Raw genomic sequence first — 13,539 nt, forward strand, 5'->3', positions numbered from 1 at the left:
AAAAAAAATCAATGCTAAAATCACTGGGTAAACAAAAAACAAAAAAATACAACCATCATTGTTGTTACTATAAAAGGAAAACTTGCTTGTAATCCCAGTTCTACCATTTATCAGCTGTGTTCAACATATAACTTGAACAAGGCTTGTTTTACCTCATCTAAAAAAATTGAAATGATTACAACAGTCTTTGTAAACCTTTTACAACATAACAGGTGTGTGATTTAAATTAAACAATTATGCGTGAGAGAAAATTATGAAAAACTATGCCAAAACAAGGTCTTATAAATCTTTGACCCTGGATTCGTCACCACTCCTGAGCCAAACCATCTACTTAGTTAGGGTTGCTGAAGGCCTTCCAGATCTGCATTTGTTCTTTGTCAAAGCTTGCTAACCACTTAGTCCCTTTCATCCCAGTAAAACTGCTTCAGAGTGTAGCCTTTCCCACACGTATCAAACTAAGACTCAATCTTAATTCCTTCTCTTCCTTGCAAATTGATCTAAACTTGTATTACCTTAAAATTAAGGTAAATTAGTGAAGGGGCTTTTCCTGTGGCTCAGGATTTTCCAGTGTCTCATTTTAACTATTTTGGATTTTACGCCAACCGAGGTTCATGACACTGCCTCTCTTCTCTCTAATTTATTACTATTATTGTTTAACTTCAAATAAAATATCCAAGTTGCTATATCAGTTTTGTCATGACTTCAGTCTGGGTTCCTTTGCTGTTTAAATATGCTTTTGAAAATACAGACCCATTGTCCTGAAATGTGTTTATTTTGCCTGAAGTCTTGGATTCCATTGCCTGAGAATATATGTGAGATGATAACTCAGTTGTCAGAACTGCCATAATAGCCTAATATTAGCATGTGTATTAAATATATAATTAAGACCTCAGAGTTGGAAATTTGCTGAGATACACTGTACGTATTTCCTTGATCAAATAATAATTTATCATCCTCATTGTCATGAGGTATCATACAATTACTTGGAGGCTGATATTTCATATACACTGTCATTATTAAAACTACCTGTTTGCTAAATTTTGTGTTCTTCATTTTAGAGATAAAACTACTAGATGTGCAACAGTGAACCCTAATGTAAACATTGGACTTTGGTGTCATGATGATGAGTCAGTGTAGGTACATTGATTATAACAAATGTAAAATTTTGGTATGGAATGTCAATACTGAGGAAGGCTGTGAGTGGGTGAGGGCAGGAGGTATAGGAGAAATCTCTGTACTTTCCACTCAATTTTGCTGTGAACCTAAAACTGCTCTAAAAATAAAGTTCATCAATTTAAAAAAAGGAAGAAAATAAAATACTTGGTGTGGTTAAGTGATTTGCTCAGGACTACTCAGGCCATGGATATCCAAAGATTTATAATTTAAACCTAGGTCCTCATTCTCTTTCTACAATACCCCAAAACATTCTGTGCCTCAAAGCATGACAGCTTAGGCATCCTATTTGAAAATAACATACAGGTCTCGATGATTAATTAGAGATTTTCTATATAGCAGGAGAGAGGTAAATATTCTGTAATAACAACTGCTACATATTAGGTCAAATAATGTAAAATTGCTATTATAGATTAATATTATTTTAAAATACATATTTCATCTTATTTTGGTAAACAACATTTCACTCTAGATGATAACTTGCTTTCTGTAATTCCTGGTTTATTTTGTCATTTCGTCTGATGGTAATTGGCCTGTATAATGATTAGCAAATAACCTGTGACTTGTAAAAAGGTAAATCTTAGGCTAAGAAAATTGACTTTTATAAAACTGTTCTTCTTTTATTTTTTTTTTTTTTTTTTTTTTTTTTTTTGGATGGAGTTTTGCTCTTGTTGCCCAGTCTGGAGTGCAATGGCGTGATCTCGGCTCACTGCAATCTCCACCTCCTAGGTTCCAGAGATTCTCCTTGCTCAGCCTCCCCAGTAGCTGGGATTACAGGCACCCCCCCCCCCCGCCGTTTTTTTTTTTTTTTTTTTTTTTTTGTATTTTTAGTAGAGACGGGGTTTCGCCATATTGCCCAGGCTGGTCTTGAACTCCTGACCTCAGACCTCAGAGGATTCTCCTGCCTTGACCTCCCAAAGTACTGGGATTACAGGTGTGAGCACCCAGCCTTTTGTCTATTTTTGTTTGTTTGTTTAAAATTCTCTATTATGCTAATAGAAAATACATTAATATATACATATCAGAGTTCTTTAATTCTTGACCATTTCAAAAATAGATGTGCAATTATTTCTCTAAAACATCTCACTAGTTGCTGTATAGTATGTGATCTGTCTTCCTAAGGATTAAATTATTTCTTCTTTTATAGAATTGGAATGTTATGTGCTGTGCAATTATGCATACTAAATTTATGGCAAAAACAAAAGAAAAATTGTGGTTACCCGAAAGTAAAATAGTAAGTACAACATAAACATTGTGCTGGATATATAGAAAAATTTATCAATACCATAATTATTTTCTTTTACAGAATGGATGCCAAATACATATTTATCTCACTGAAAATGTCACATTGCTTTTTTGGAGGTGAATTTAAAAAGCATTGCACATTTGATTAAAATGAATGATGACTCATTAGTTACAGCGTGTTGGGGGCAACCTCATACCATTTAAGGTCATGACTTGAATGTAATATAAAGGTTTCATGATGTGTGTGTGTGTGTGTGTGTGTGTGTGTGTGTGTGTGTGTTTTCCTTTACTTTTGTAAACGGATAATGCTACTGCCTGAAAGCTGTCTGGGAAGTCAGCCAACGAAAGAAGAGGGTTGCAATAACTCTGGCGACTTGAAAGAAAAGTGGCTGGCATTAGCTTGGTCCGCACTTTAAACTAAAATTAAAACAATGGACAGACATGTACAGTAATCTCTCTTTTAAGGAAAGAATAGAAAGCTTCTATAGTAGTGTCAAGTGGAACAATTTGGTCCTGGCCCAAGTTATGCAGCTGTTTCACAGGAAAATGGCAAAAGGCTTCAGTCCAAAGCAGGCAAATAAGGCATGATTGTTCATAAACAGTCACTGGGGCCCTCACATTTAGAACAAGGAAAACAACATTAGCATAAAGAAGGGCAGGTTCGGAACACCAGCCTCAGTGCAACTTGAGCCATGCCATGATGTTGTGATTTACACAAAAGATAGTGGTGTGATTTTTCCTACTACTAATAAACCTAATTATTGTGAATAACTTATTCTTCAAAACATATTAGTCAAATACTTTTTAAGAAACAATGAAGATTTGACCACAAATTAAATGCATTAATGAAGACAGCTACAGGATATAAAGAAATCATACAGCCACTATTCATTCCTGATTTTCACATGCTAATGAGATGTGGGTCAGGTAAATGATAAAGATGATAAATATTAAGTGCTTGGGGCCTCACTCAAAGGCTAAGCTATAGTGTTGCTTCTCAGTGGTTCTTAAATAACAAAATGAAGATACAGGTACAATAGTTGCAAAGTAATGGAGTAGAACTTTGACAGTGATTACCTGAGTGAAACAGGTCATTCTAACCTGCTGATTGAGTATTTCACACATTTCATTTCAACTCCCACTCTTTTGTTGCTATTTTAAAATATGCAATACTCCCCATTATATGTGTTATTATTGTTATGTTTTATTTTAAAATGTGTTTGACAAATTTTTTTCTTATCCCTCTTCCACTTTTTGATTCATTTTTTCAAGTTGATAGTCTTTCCTTTAGTGACTATCTTCACTTCCCTGCAACCTACTAACTCCCTGATTAAACCATTTCAATTTGCATCCTGTTCTTTTTGCTCTAGTAAGACTTTTCTTTATGATCAGTAAGATTTCCTTCTGGGAAAATCCAATTATTTCAGACTTCTCTTGTTTTTTGTCCTCTCTGCCTCATCCGGCACTGTTGGAAATAGTATACAAACTACAGAAAGGCTAAAATGAGACTGTTTTAAAGGATCAATGCCTTCCTCTAATGGAGAAGATAGTTACTGTAACAATATAGAGAAGTTTATTTAAGATGATTATGAAGAATGAAGAAAAAGCAGTAGTCTAAATGAAGAAAAGTATCAAAGAAGTTGATTCTAACTTTAATGCTAATGTCCTGACAGTCTGCAAGGAAATATGATAAAGGAGAAGTTGTGAATGAGAATATAATATAAGACATCAGTGAATACATATTTACTTGTGGACCATAGCATACAGAATATAACATTGGGATCTGTGAAGATGAAGGCAACATATCATGACTACTTTACTTTGAAGATGTTGTAGAGCTTATGAGTTATTTGCCAAAAGCTACCATATTAAATTACAGATTTTTATGTGGTTATGAACCCATACCAGAAATGATTAGTTTGGTAGAAATTCGACAAGTTTCCAGAAATAATATAAATATAGAAGAAAGCCTAATAAAGGAGGATGGCAACAGTGAAATATATCATGAAACTAGCCAGTTCACTGCCCTAAAGCATCTAGGAGCTCAACTTCATTGGTAAAAATCATTGTCAGTCCCATTCTAGTTTTTCAGAAGCAACTTTAGCTAGAATAAATGGAAATTTACATTTAGCAATTGAAGTAGCAGCACATAATTGAAAGAGTTAGGGGTTTGGGCAAGACTGAACTGAATTCAAATTCTCACTCACTCATTTTAAATCTGGATAAATAGGAAAATTTAGTTAAAACTTTAGTTGAGCCTTAGTTTTCTCTTCTGCAAAATAGGAAGCCTTTCTTATTTCCTTTCTCTGTTTGCAAAATGATAGTAATCAGGAAACTTCTGACAAAAGGTAATATTTTCCATTTTATAAGTCTCTTGAAATTTGTATTCTTAAATAAAATAAATGAGAAATGTTGCGCTTTTCATTCATCTGCAGTGCAGAGGATTATTACACATCCAAGATTATTTCTAGGTAACTGAAAAGAGATTAAAAGAAGACACATTCATTCAACCATATCTTAGATGAGTGATATAAACTACTTAAATATTTAATTATATAAAATGTAAAGTCTAATGATTTCCATAAGTAAAATAATGTTTCTACAGTTGGAAGTAGATATGGAATCAAAGAATCATTGTAAGACAATCGGATGCTACTAGAACAGGCACTCATTTATTTTCAAGCATTCTATAAAGCATGTTCCCTAATTTCACCTCATTTAATTGCATAAATTGTGCACATAATCCAAATGTATACAAACGTACTTTTGGATAAATCTGAAGGAAAGAAGAGAAAAACAATGTTTGCAAAATAATTACTAGAAGAGAGAACAGTTTAAAAATATCAAAACTGTGGTAAAGAGGGCATGGTTTTATTAATATGGTAAAAAATATAATACATACACTTGATGAAGTTAAAATGTCAGGCATCTATCATACAATTATTTTAGAAAAATTCCTGATGGGACAATATGAAACATCCTTAAATAATATAAATGTTATTGGAGGCAAATTTTTAGTAATTTAACCTGATTTGCCAGAAGCAATCTCATATAGTTATATACAAAGAACAATTTAATTCCTTCTATTAAAATTTAAACAGAACTCAAATAAATTGGAATCTTTTAAAAAATCAAGTAAATTTCATAAAGCTAGGCCTAGAGTATTCCTATATTAGAATGATCATATTGCTTTCAAATAGAATTTAAATAATCCATATTTAAATATCCATATGTAAGTTCTGCTTAATAATTGGTATTCTTTGACTAGCTATTTATAAACACAAATTTCAAAAGGTGAAGTTTTAGAGTTGAAGTGACATTATCACATTGACGTGCCTATATTCTAATAATGAAATTACTTTACAGTTAAGCTCATTGAGTTTGTGACCCATTACTTGTTTCATTGGGTGTTTCATAAGAAATATAGATTTGATTTGCCTTTTATGAAAATCATTCTCCATGTAACTTTAAAACCTGGACATATTTTGGGGATGCTTCGGTATTTTCTGTGTTTTTCATGGGAGAACTAAGTTCAACAATGGGCAGCTTTTAGAGTCTGATGATATAAACAGTGACTGATACACTCCATTCAGGTTAAAATATCTTACTGGAAAAAATAAAAAAGAAATACCATCTGGAAATCTTCCCAGAAACTTCACTAGATGACAAAGTAAAAAGCAATCTTCCATAGACATTAATGAAGACATGGTTCATGGGGTTATCTGTTCTAGAGATCACTTTGTCCACCAAGAAACGACAAAAACTGTGGATTTCTGCAGTTAAAGCCTGTAATCAAAGCAAGATAACAGAAAAAAGTAAAAAGCTTTATTGCTCATTAACTCACTTACAGTGGTTTTCCTTTGGATTCACAAGTCAAAATTAAAGGCTGTCCTTCTTGTGGAAAAGGAGTCGATGGTATAATCTTAACTGATGGTGTATCTAGAAACAAAAGAATATTAAGAAGGGTGATTAAACACACACAAAACTAGATATTTAATAACTGTGCACCATGCTGTGTGTTCAGCATTTCTTACATATTACTTATAATTGCGTATATTTACAAAGGGTTTCTTAGATTTGGTAAAATAGGGTGTGTGATTTAAAAAGCTAACAACCTGTCTATGCAAAGCGAACAAAAATATCTCAATATCTCCTGAGCACCACTGTTGTATTTTTTCTGAAATCTGAATTTAAAAGTGAAATTGCAAAAAGTGGTTCAGATGAATATCAAGCATTTCATACAATTGTTTCTTAAACTATTTATAGATGGCTATGAATACTATTATTATGGGCTGAATGCATTCATGTGCATCTGAATAACAACACTTTCATTGTTACAGGAATACCAGGGACTCACAATAAGGAACCCACAATGAACTCAAGATCAATTACTGTCTCACAAGCGTTATGCAGAATCTTTTCAAAATGCAATGATGTGGCACTGGGTACATGCGGCTGGCTCTGAAGTACAGCTAGTGAGTCACTTCGAATAGCATTGATGATTTTATTAAAAGTTAACATTTGTTATATATGCTACTGCATGTTTGTTAGAAAATTATTTGTTCCCATTTAACAATAAATCATCCCTAGTGAGAATTAAAGAATATTTTCAGACATTTATATGTATAACTTGTATGACATACAATATTCCTTAATCAACACAAAGATAAGATATTTCATAGAAGAAATGGAAAATAAGCTCAAAAAAGGGACAATAGTAACACATTCTTTCTTTATGAGACTTTGCTAGTCCTGGCATTGTCTGGTCCACAGTCAATGTGGAATCATCTTCTCCTCTTATCTTCACATTCTCTACAATAAACAAAACAGGCTCTGAACTCTCCAGAAGATCACAATTATTCTTACTCTTCCCTTCTTAGCTGTAACAGAAGAATTGATCTGCACTGTTATTAGACACATTCTTTGATTTTGGAGCCAGTTAAATGAGTTACTATCAATTGTGTAATTTTTAAGTGGGTTACCTTATCTAAGGAAAATATTATTTAGATGTTTCATATATAGAATAATAAAGTATAATATAAAATGTAATAGTTTATATCATACTTTAAAATTATGTATGCTTTTCAAATGCATTCTCTGTCAATTCTTTAAACAAGAGAATGCATTTAAGATAATAAAAAATAATATTCTGGTTGCAAATAAGCATTTCAAATACATCACAGTAAATATTTGTGGTGTAAAATGACTTAGGAAGAAAATTAATCTGAAGAAATATGATACATATTCATCATACTTTTTTAACTGTTAGAAAACATTGAATATCAGATTTAAACATACTTTATTAATTTTTTCCATTATCAGCACATCTATGGAATCAGTTATTGACTAGGATAATCATATAATTTCATCTCTGAAGCAGGACATTTTTAAAAGAAAAAGAGAAAATATTAATGTGTGAACCACACTGTTCTGGTCAAACTGAGGTCTATGGTCTTTTGACCTCTAACTAAACATATATATAGCAAAATGTATTTTCCCCATGACGTATTATAAAGGAAAGTTTAATTTTTATGGAAAAAGTTTGAGGTGAAAGATCAGACATGTATAATTTTGGGAAACAGAATTATGTTAACATGGGTGTCTGTGATGTTTAATTTTGTGTGTCAATTTGACTGTGCCCTGGGGTATCCAGCTATTCGACCAAACATTATTCTGGGTGTGAATGTGAGGCTGTTTTTTGGATGAGATTAACATTAAAGTTGCTAGACTGAGTACAGCAGATGGCACGCCATGATATGAAAGGGCCTCATCCAATATCTTGGAGGACTAAATAAAATAAAAAGGCGGCTCCTCCTCCAAGTAGAAAAGAAATCTTCCTGCCCGATGTCGTTTGAACTGCAACACTGACTTTTTTTCCTGCCTTTAGAATAGAATGGAAATTTGGGGTCTTTCTGGGTCTTGATCCTGAGACCTTTGGACTGGAACCATGTCATCAATTCTCTTCGTTCTCAGGCCATTAGACTCAGAGTGGAACTAAGCCATTGGCACTCTTGGTCTTCCAGCTTGCTGACTCACTTTGCAAATCTTGGGATTTCACCTCCATAATCGTATGGACAATTCCTTACAATAAATCTCCTTTTATATGTATGTACAGCCTATTGGCTCCATGTCTCTGGAGAACCCTAACACGGTGTCCAGTGTCCTCACAAAGAGACCCAGAGGCGTGTCTTTTATTGAGCGGGGAATGTGCCAGGTGGTAATCTCAGGAAGCTCTGAGAAGTGAGACAGGAAGGGAAGGAAGTAAATGAAGCCTGTGTTATTGACCAGACTACCCTGTGAGCAAAGCAAATTGAGTTCAATTCCACTGTGGAACTGAGAGTGAGTGGAAGACATGACTCTGAGTTACCTTACTTGATGGGCAAGAGACAGGACTGTTTATGGAATATGTATCGTCTTTGGTTGAGGACTGCTCGCGGGGTGGGGTGGGGAGGTTGGTGAGGAGGAGGTGTTGTTTCCCAGGCACTTTTGCCCTTCTCAGTACACAAAAATAGTACGTGCCAAAGGGAAATGGAAGACTGCCATCAGGATCTGCTTTAGTAAGGTAAATTACACGGTGGCCGGCAGCTGTGAGAAAAGAGGAAGGCAAAATGTGGCTTTGCTCTGCCTGTTTAGTTTGAGCAGTACAGGAGAGGCGAGAATATGTGCAACAAATGTTCCCTTGAAGCATGTTTCAGCATTCCCTTTAGATCTGGCACACAGAATTTCCTTTATAAGCAAACGCCAAAGCAGGTAATATTAAACTTAGCACACATTTCCATAAAACTCTCAGGAATAACCTAAATAAACTCTAAGTTACTAAAAATCAAGAGATGTAAGACAGTATTCATTTATTTGACTTCAAAATTATTCCAAGTGTTTGATTAGTTCCTGTTTCTAAGACTTATCTTTCCAAATAAATAAGGAAACAAAAAAAGGAATTTATGTAAAGATAATTTTAAAAAGGAGATTTAAAAAATTGTCTTCCTTAGATTTCCTTCATGAATACCTATGCCTCATCTGCTCCTCAACCCCCTCCCTGCCACACACCTACTCCTGGTTCAACTCTCGGGTCCCTGGCTACACTTTCTCAGATTCTGTTGGATGGTATTTTTCTATGTAGCCTTTAAATGTTTAAGATCAGGGTGAATGGGATTCAAATTCTGTTCTCTTATGATTTTCTCTAGGCCTTTTAAGCCTCACTCATGTCTTTAGTTTCCATGTACTTACCAATCACTCATGGATTTGTATCCTAGTTCTGTTCTGCTTCGCAAGCTTATTTATGTGCAATGCCTATGTGGCATGTTCACTTGGATATCTAAAAGGCCTGGCACATTTGATGTATTCAAAACGAACTCAGTCTCCAATCCTCCCCCAACATGTTTCTCCTTCATAGATCTCTAACTCTATAGATACGACTAGCATCCATGCAGTGACATATACCAAATACCTACTGTTTCCTTGTTTTCTCTATAATCAATTACCTCTGAACTCTTGTTAATCTATCTTCTAAATAATTTTCAAATTAATTCACTATTTTTTCATAGTTCTGTAGCCACTATTTTAATCTAGTTTGCCAAAATAGTAAATGATCTCCTTTGTGTCAAAATTTTAACCCTTTAAATCTTATTCTTACAACTAAACAAAACTGTCTTCTCAAAACGTAAATCTGGTGACATCAACTTACTAATTAAAACCTTTCATAATCGTTTATCTTAAAAATTATTAAACCATTTAAGTCCTGCATAGCCTCTATCCTTTATGTTCTTGTCTTCTAATATTCTGTTTTATTATTTGAATTCCAGGCAATTTTATTTTTATCAAGTTCTTTAATAAATGTGTTTCATTTTGCCTTCATACAAATTATCAGAAAGGCTCCATTTTGGAGAGATTCCTTGCTTATTTAATTCTTACATGTTTTAAAAATCTTAATTCAAATGCCATTTGCTAAGCGCATCATTCATTACCTTTAAATCTGATCAGATACCACTGCTGCAGTTCCTTTTTTCACCCTTGTGTGATGTTCTTTTTAAAAGTCATTGATATATCCTCCATGTCTTGCATAGTGTTTAAAAAAAGTGTGTGCTTAATAAATAATTATTAAATGAGTGGAAGTAATCTTTTTATTTTCTTTTTTTTAGACAAGGTCTCACTCTGTCCCCTAGCCTGGAGTGCAGTGGTGTGATCACAGCTTACCACAGCCTCGGCCTCCTGGGCTCACATGAGCAATCCTCCAGCCTCAGCCTAGTAAGTAGCTGGGACCACAGGTGTGCTCCACCATGCCTGGCTAATTTTCTTTCTCTCTTTCTCTCTCTCTCTCTTTCTTTTTTCCTTCCTTCCTTCCTTCCTTCCTTCCTTCCTTCCTTCCTTTCTTCCTTCCTTCCTCCTTCCCTCCCTCCTTCCTTCCTTCCTTCCTTTCTCCCATTTTTGAAGAGATGGAGTCTCACTGTGTTGCCCAGGCTGGTCTTGAACGCCTGGCCTTACATGATCCTCCCACCTTGGCCTCCAAAAGTGCTGGGATTACAGGTGTGAGCTACTATGCATGGCCAGCAATAAACTTTGTGATATATCTTTTCATCATCATTTTATTACACTATTGTAAAATATTTTTAAATGCTTAATTGAAATTTATCAGTGTCTGATGCTTAGAATGTAGATGAACAAGATTAACATTATAATGAATATTAAATATTAATTAATATTTAATTATTAAGTGATAGAGTTATTAATATATCAATTAATTAACATATAATTAATGTTAAATATTTAAGTTGCAAACCTTAGGTTAACTTTTAATCTTAGTTCATAGTTAATTTAATGTGGAGTATTATTCAACCATAAAAGAATGAGACCCAGTCATTTTTAACAAAATGGACGCAACTGGAGATCATTATGTTTTGTGAAATAAGTGATGCACAGAAACACAAACATCACATGTTCTCACTTATTTCTGGGATATAAAAATCGAATCAATTCAACTCATAATCATAGAGCGTAGAAGGATGGTTACCAAAGGCTCAGAAGGATACTGGGGTTTTGGGAGGGAGGTAGGAATGGTTAATGAGTACAAGAAGAAAATCAGAAAGAATGAACAAGACCTACTATTTGATAGCACAACGAAGTGACTATAGTCAATAATAATTGAATTATACATTTTAAAATAAGTTGCAGAAGGTAATTGGACTGTTTGTAACTCAAAGAATAAATGCTTGAGGGGATAGATAACCCATTCTCCATGGTGTGCTTATTTCACATTGCATACCTGTATCAAAACATCTCATGGACCCCATAAATATGCACGCCAATTATGTACCCACAGAAAGTTTTAAAAAAGAAAAATTTTCTTAAATGGATATTGCACACTCTCTGTTACAAATAATCTGCATTGGATATCATTAGGTAACAATTTTCTATGTTGATAAAAATTCCAATTTCTCTTTAATGCAAATACCACATGTGTAAACTATTTTTTACTCACCTGATTTTGGCAGAGGTAGTTCTCAATTGTGAAGACATTTATTTAATTATTCAGCCAAAGCTAGCTTATATTTCTATGATGCAAATTATTCCTCTTTAAATATGCCATTTTAGAATAGTCACCAAATACCTTTTTATTAACCACAAGTACTACAGTAATGGTGTTATTATCTTAAACTTGACTCTCGAATAATTGTTTTTAACAGCAGGAAGTAATTTTGGCTTTGATAAAGATCTCTGTCATTATTTCTATTTATTTTCATCAGACAGTTTATTGTACATGAGAGAGTTGATTAAGCAATGCTATTCTAAAAACATTTTAGTAAGATATCAATGATATTCTAGAAATAATACTTGTAAATGAGTTTAGAACTACCATACTTTGTTAGCTAACCAAAGAACAGAAAAGTAGTCATCTCAAAAACTGAGTTAATTTTGACAGTCTTCACTTTCCAGGATGTCGGCAAACTATTTATTTTAATGTGTGAGACTCCCATGTAAACATATTTCTCTCTATTATTTATTTTGTTACATATCAAAATGAATGGATTATTTATCAGGAATGGCACAATGCACAACAGATTACATGTAAATGGTTTTCTAAAATAATCTTAAATTTATGCACTTACTGTGTTACTCCACTTTTTACTGACCCAGATAGGAATAGTAATGAAGCCACTACTGCATCATCCAAACTTTTCCTTGCATGCCTTTGCCAAATTATCTACTAAGATTTAGGAAAAAAGTGTGTATTATTTTGTTTTGTTTTTTTTTTTCTGTGAATATATTTTATAATTATAGATTTTCTTCTGGTTCATAGTTTTTCATTTTAAACATATTTCAAAGGATTGAAATTGGGAATATTTTCTAAACCAAATTTTACTTAAATAGCAATTTCAGCCTTACTGTGAAAATGATTCCTCTGTTTTCCTCTGTAGGAGCAATGTGGGTTACATTTAACCCTGCTCTGCTATTTCACAAAACAGAATGACTCTTTTGGTTCAGTACATTGGAGATGTGTATGATGTTCTGTTTTTCATTTACTGATATAATGTATTGTGTTGTACCAATTAGTAATAGTTTAAAAGGGGGTTAGAAAAAATCAATTAATATGACTGCTATTTATTTATTCTAGTTCTGTCCTATATGTTAAACTCAGATCTTTTTTGCAAACTAGCAATTTTCATGCTGTTTTAAAATGCCTTTCAAAAAAAGTCAAGTCTTTCAACATTGTATTTGTTAAATATCCATGAATGTATATAATGTATATTTATCATATATTCACAACATTTTGAGCACTCAAAATCTGACAATTAACTTACTGAATTGTGTGTCTTTATATCTTATGCTTAGTAAATTGTAAGAGTTACTTTAAGTGTTGTGTAAATAAATAAAAGTTTTGTTCAAAATGCAAAAAAAAGTGGAAGTTTTGCACAAGTGTATAAAGACAGGCATATATTCGATCATTCACAAATAATTTTTCAGTACTTGTAAGTATCCAGCTAAAATACACAGATATTTTAAAAGCAAAATGCTCTAAGACTTTTGGAGAAACAAAAAATATTCTTTTAGAATGTCTATAGAACGTTTAAATGTGGAAAACCCCACTGTTTTTTTTTTTTTTTTTTTTTTTTTTAATTTTGTCTG

The 13,539-nt window shown here is 33.2% G+C and overlaps 1 protein-coding gene across 3 annotated transcripts in view; it reads right to left on the reverse strand.

Annotated features, from left to right (window-relative positions):
- CADM2 (cell adhesion molecule 2) overlaps positions 1 to 13,539 on the reverse strand; it is a 491,388-nt gene that overhangs the window by 115,978 nt on the left and 361,871 nt on the right. For all 3 annotated transcript variants that reach the window (XM_017848170.1, XM_017848169.1, XM_017848168.1), the window contains one exon: positions 6,267 to 6,357. In XM_017848170.1, coding sequence (XP_017703659.1) covers positions 6,267 to 6,357 — 91 coding nt within the window. The remainder of the gene's footprint in view (positions 1 to 6,266; positions 6,358 to 13,539) is intronic.

Source organism: Rhinopithecus bieti, unplaced genomic scaffold (genome assembly GCF_001698545.2).
Source record: "Rhinopithecus bieti isolate Rb0 unplaced genomic scaffold, ASM169854v2 scaffold_29976, whole genome shotgun sequence".
NCBI classification, from domain to species: Eukaryota; Metazoa; Chordata; class Mammalia; order Primates; family Cercopithecidae; genus Rhinopithecus; species Rhinopithecus bieti.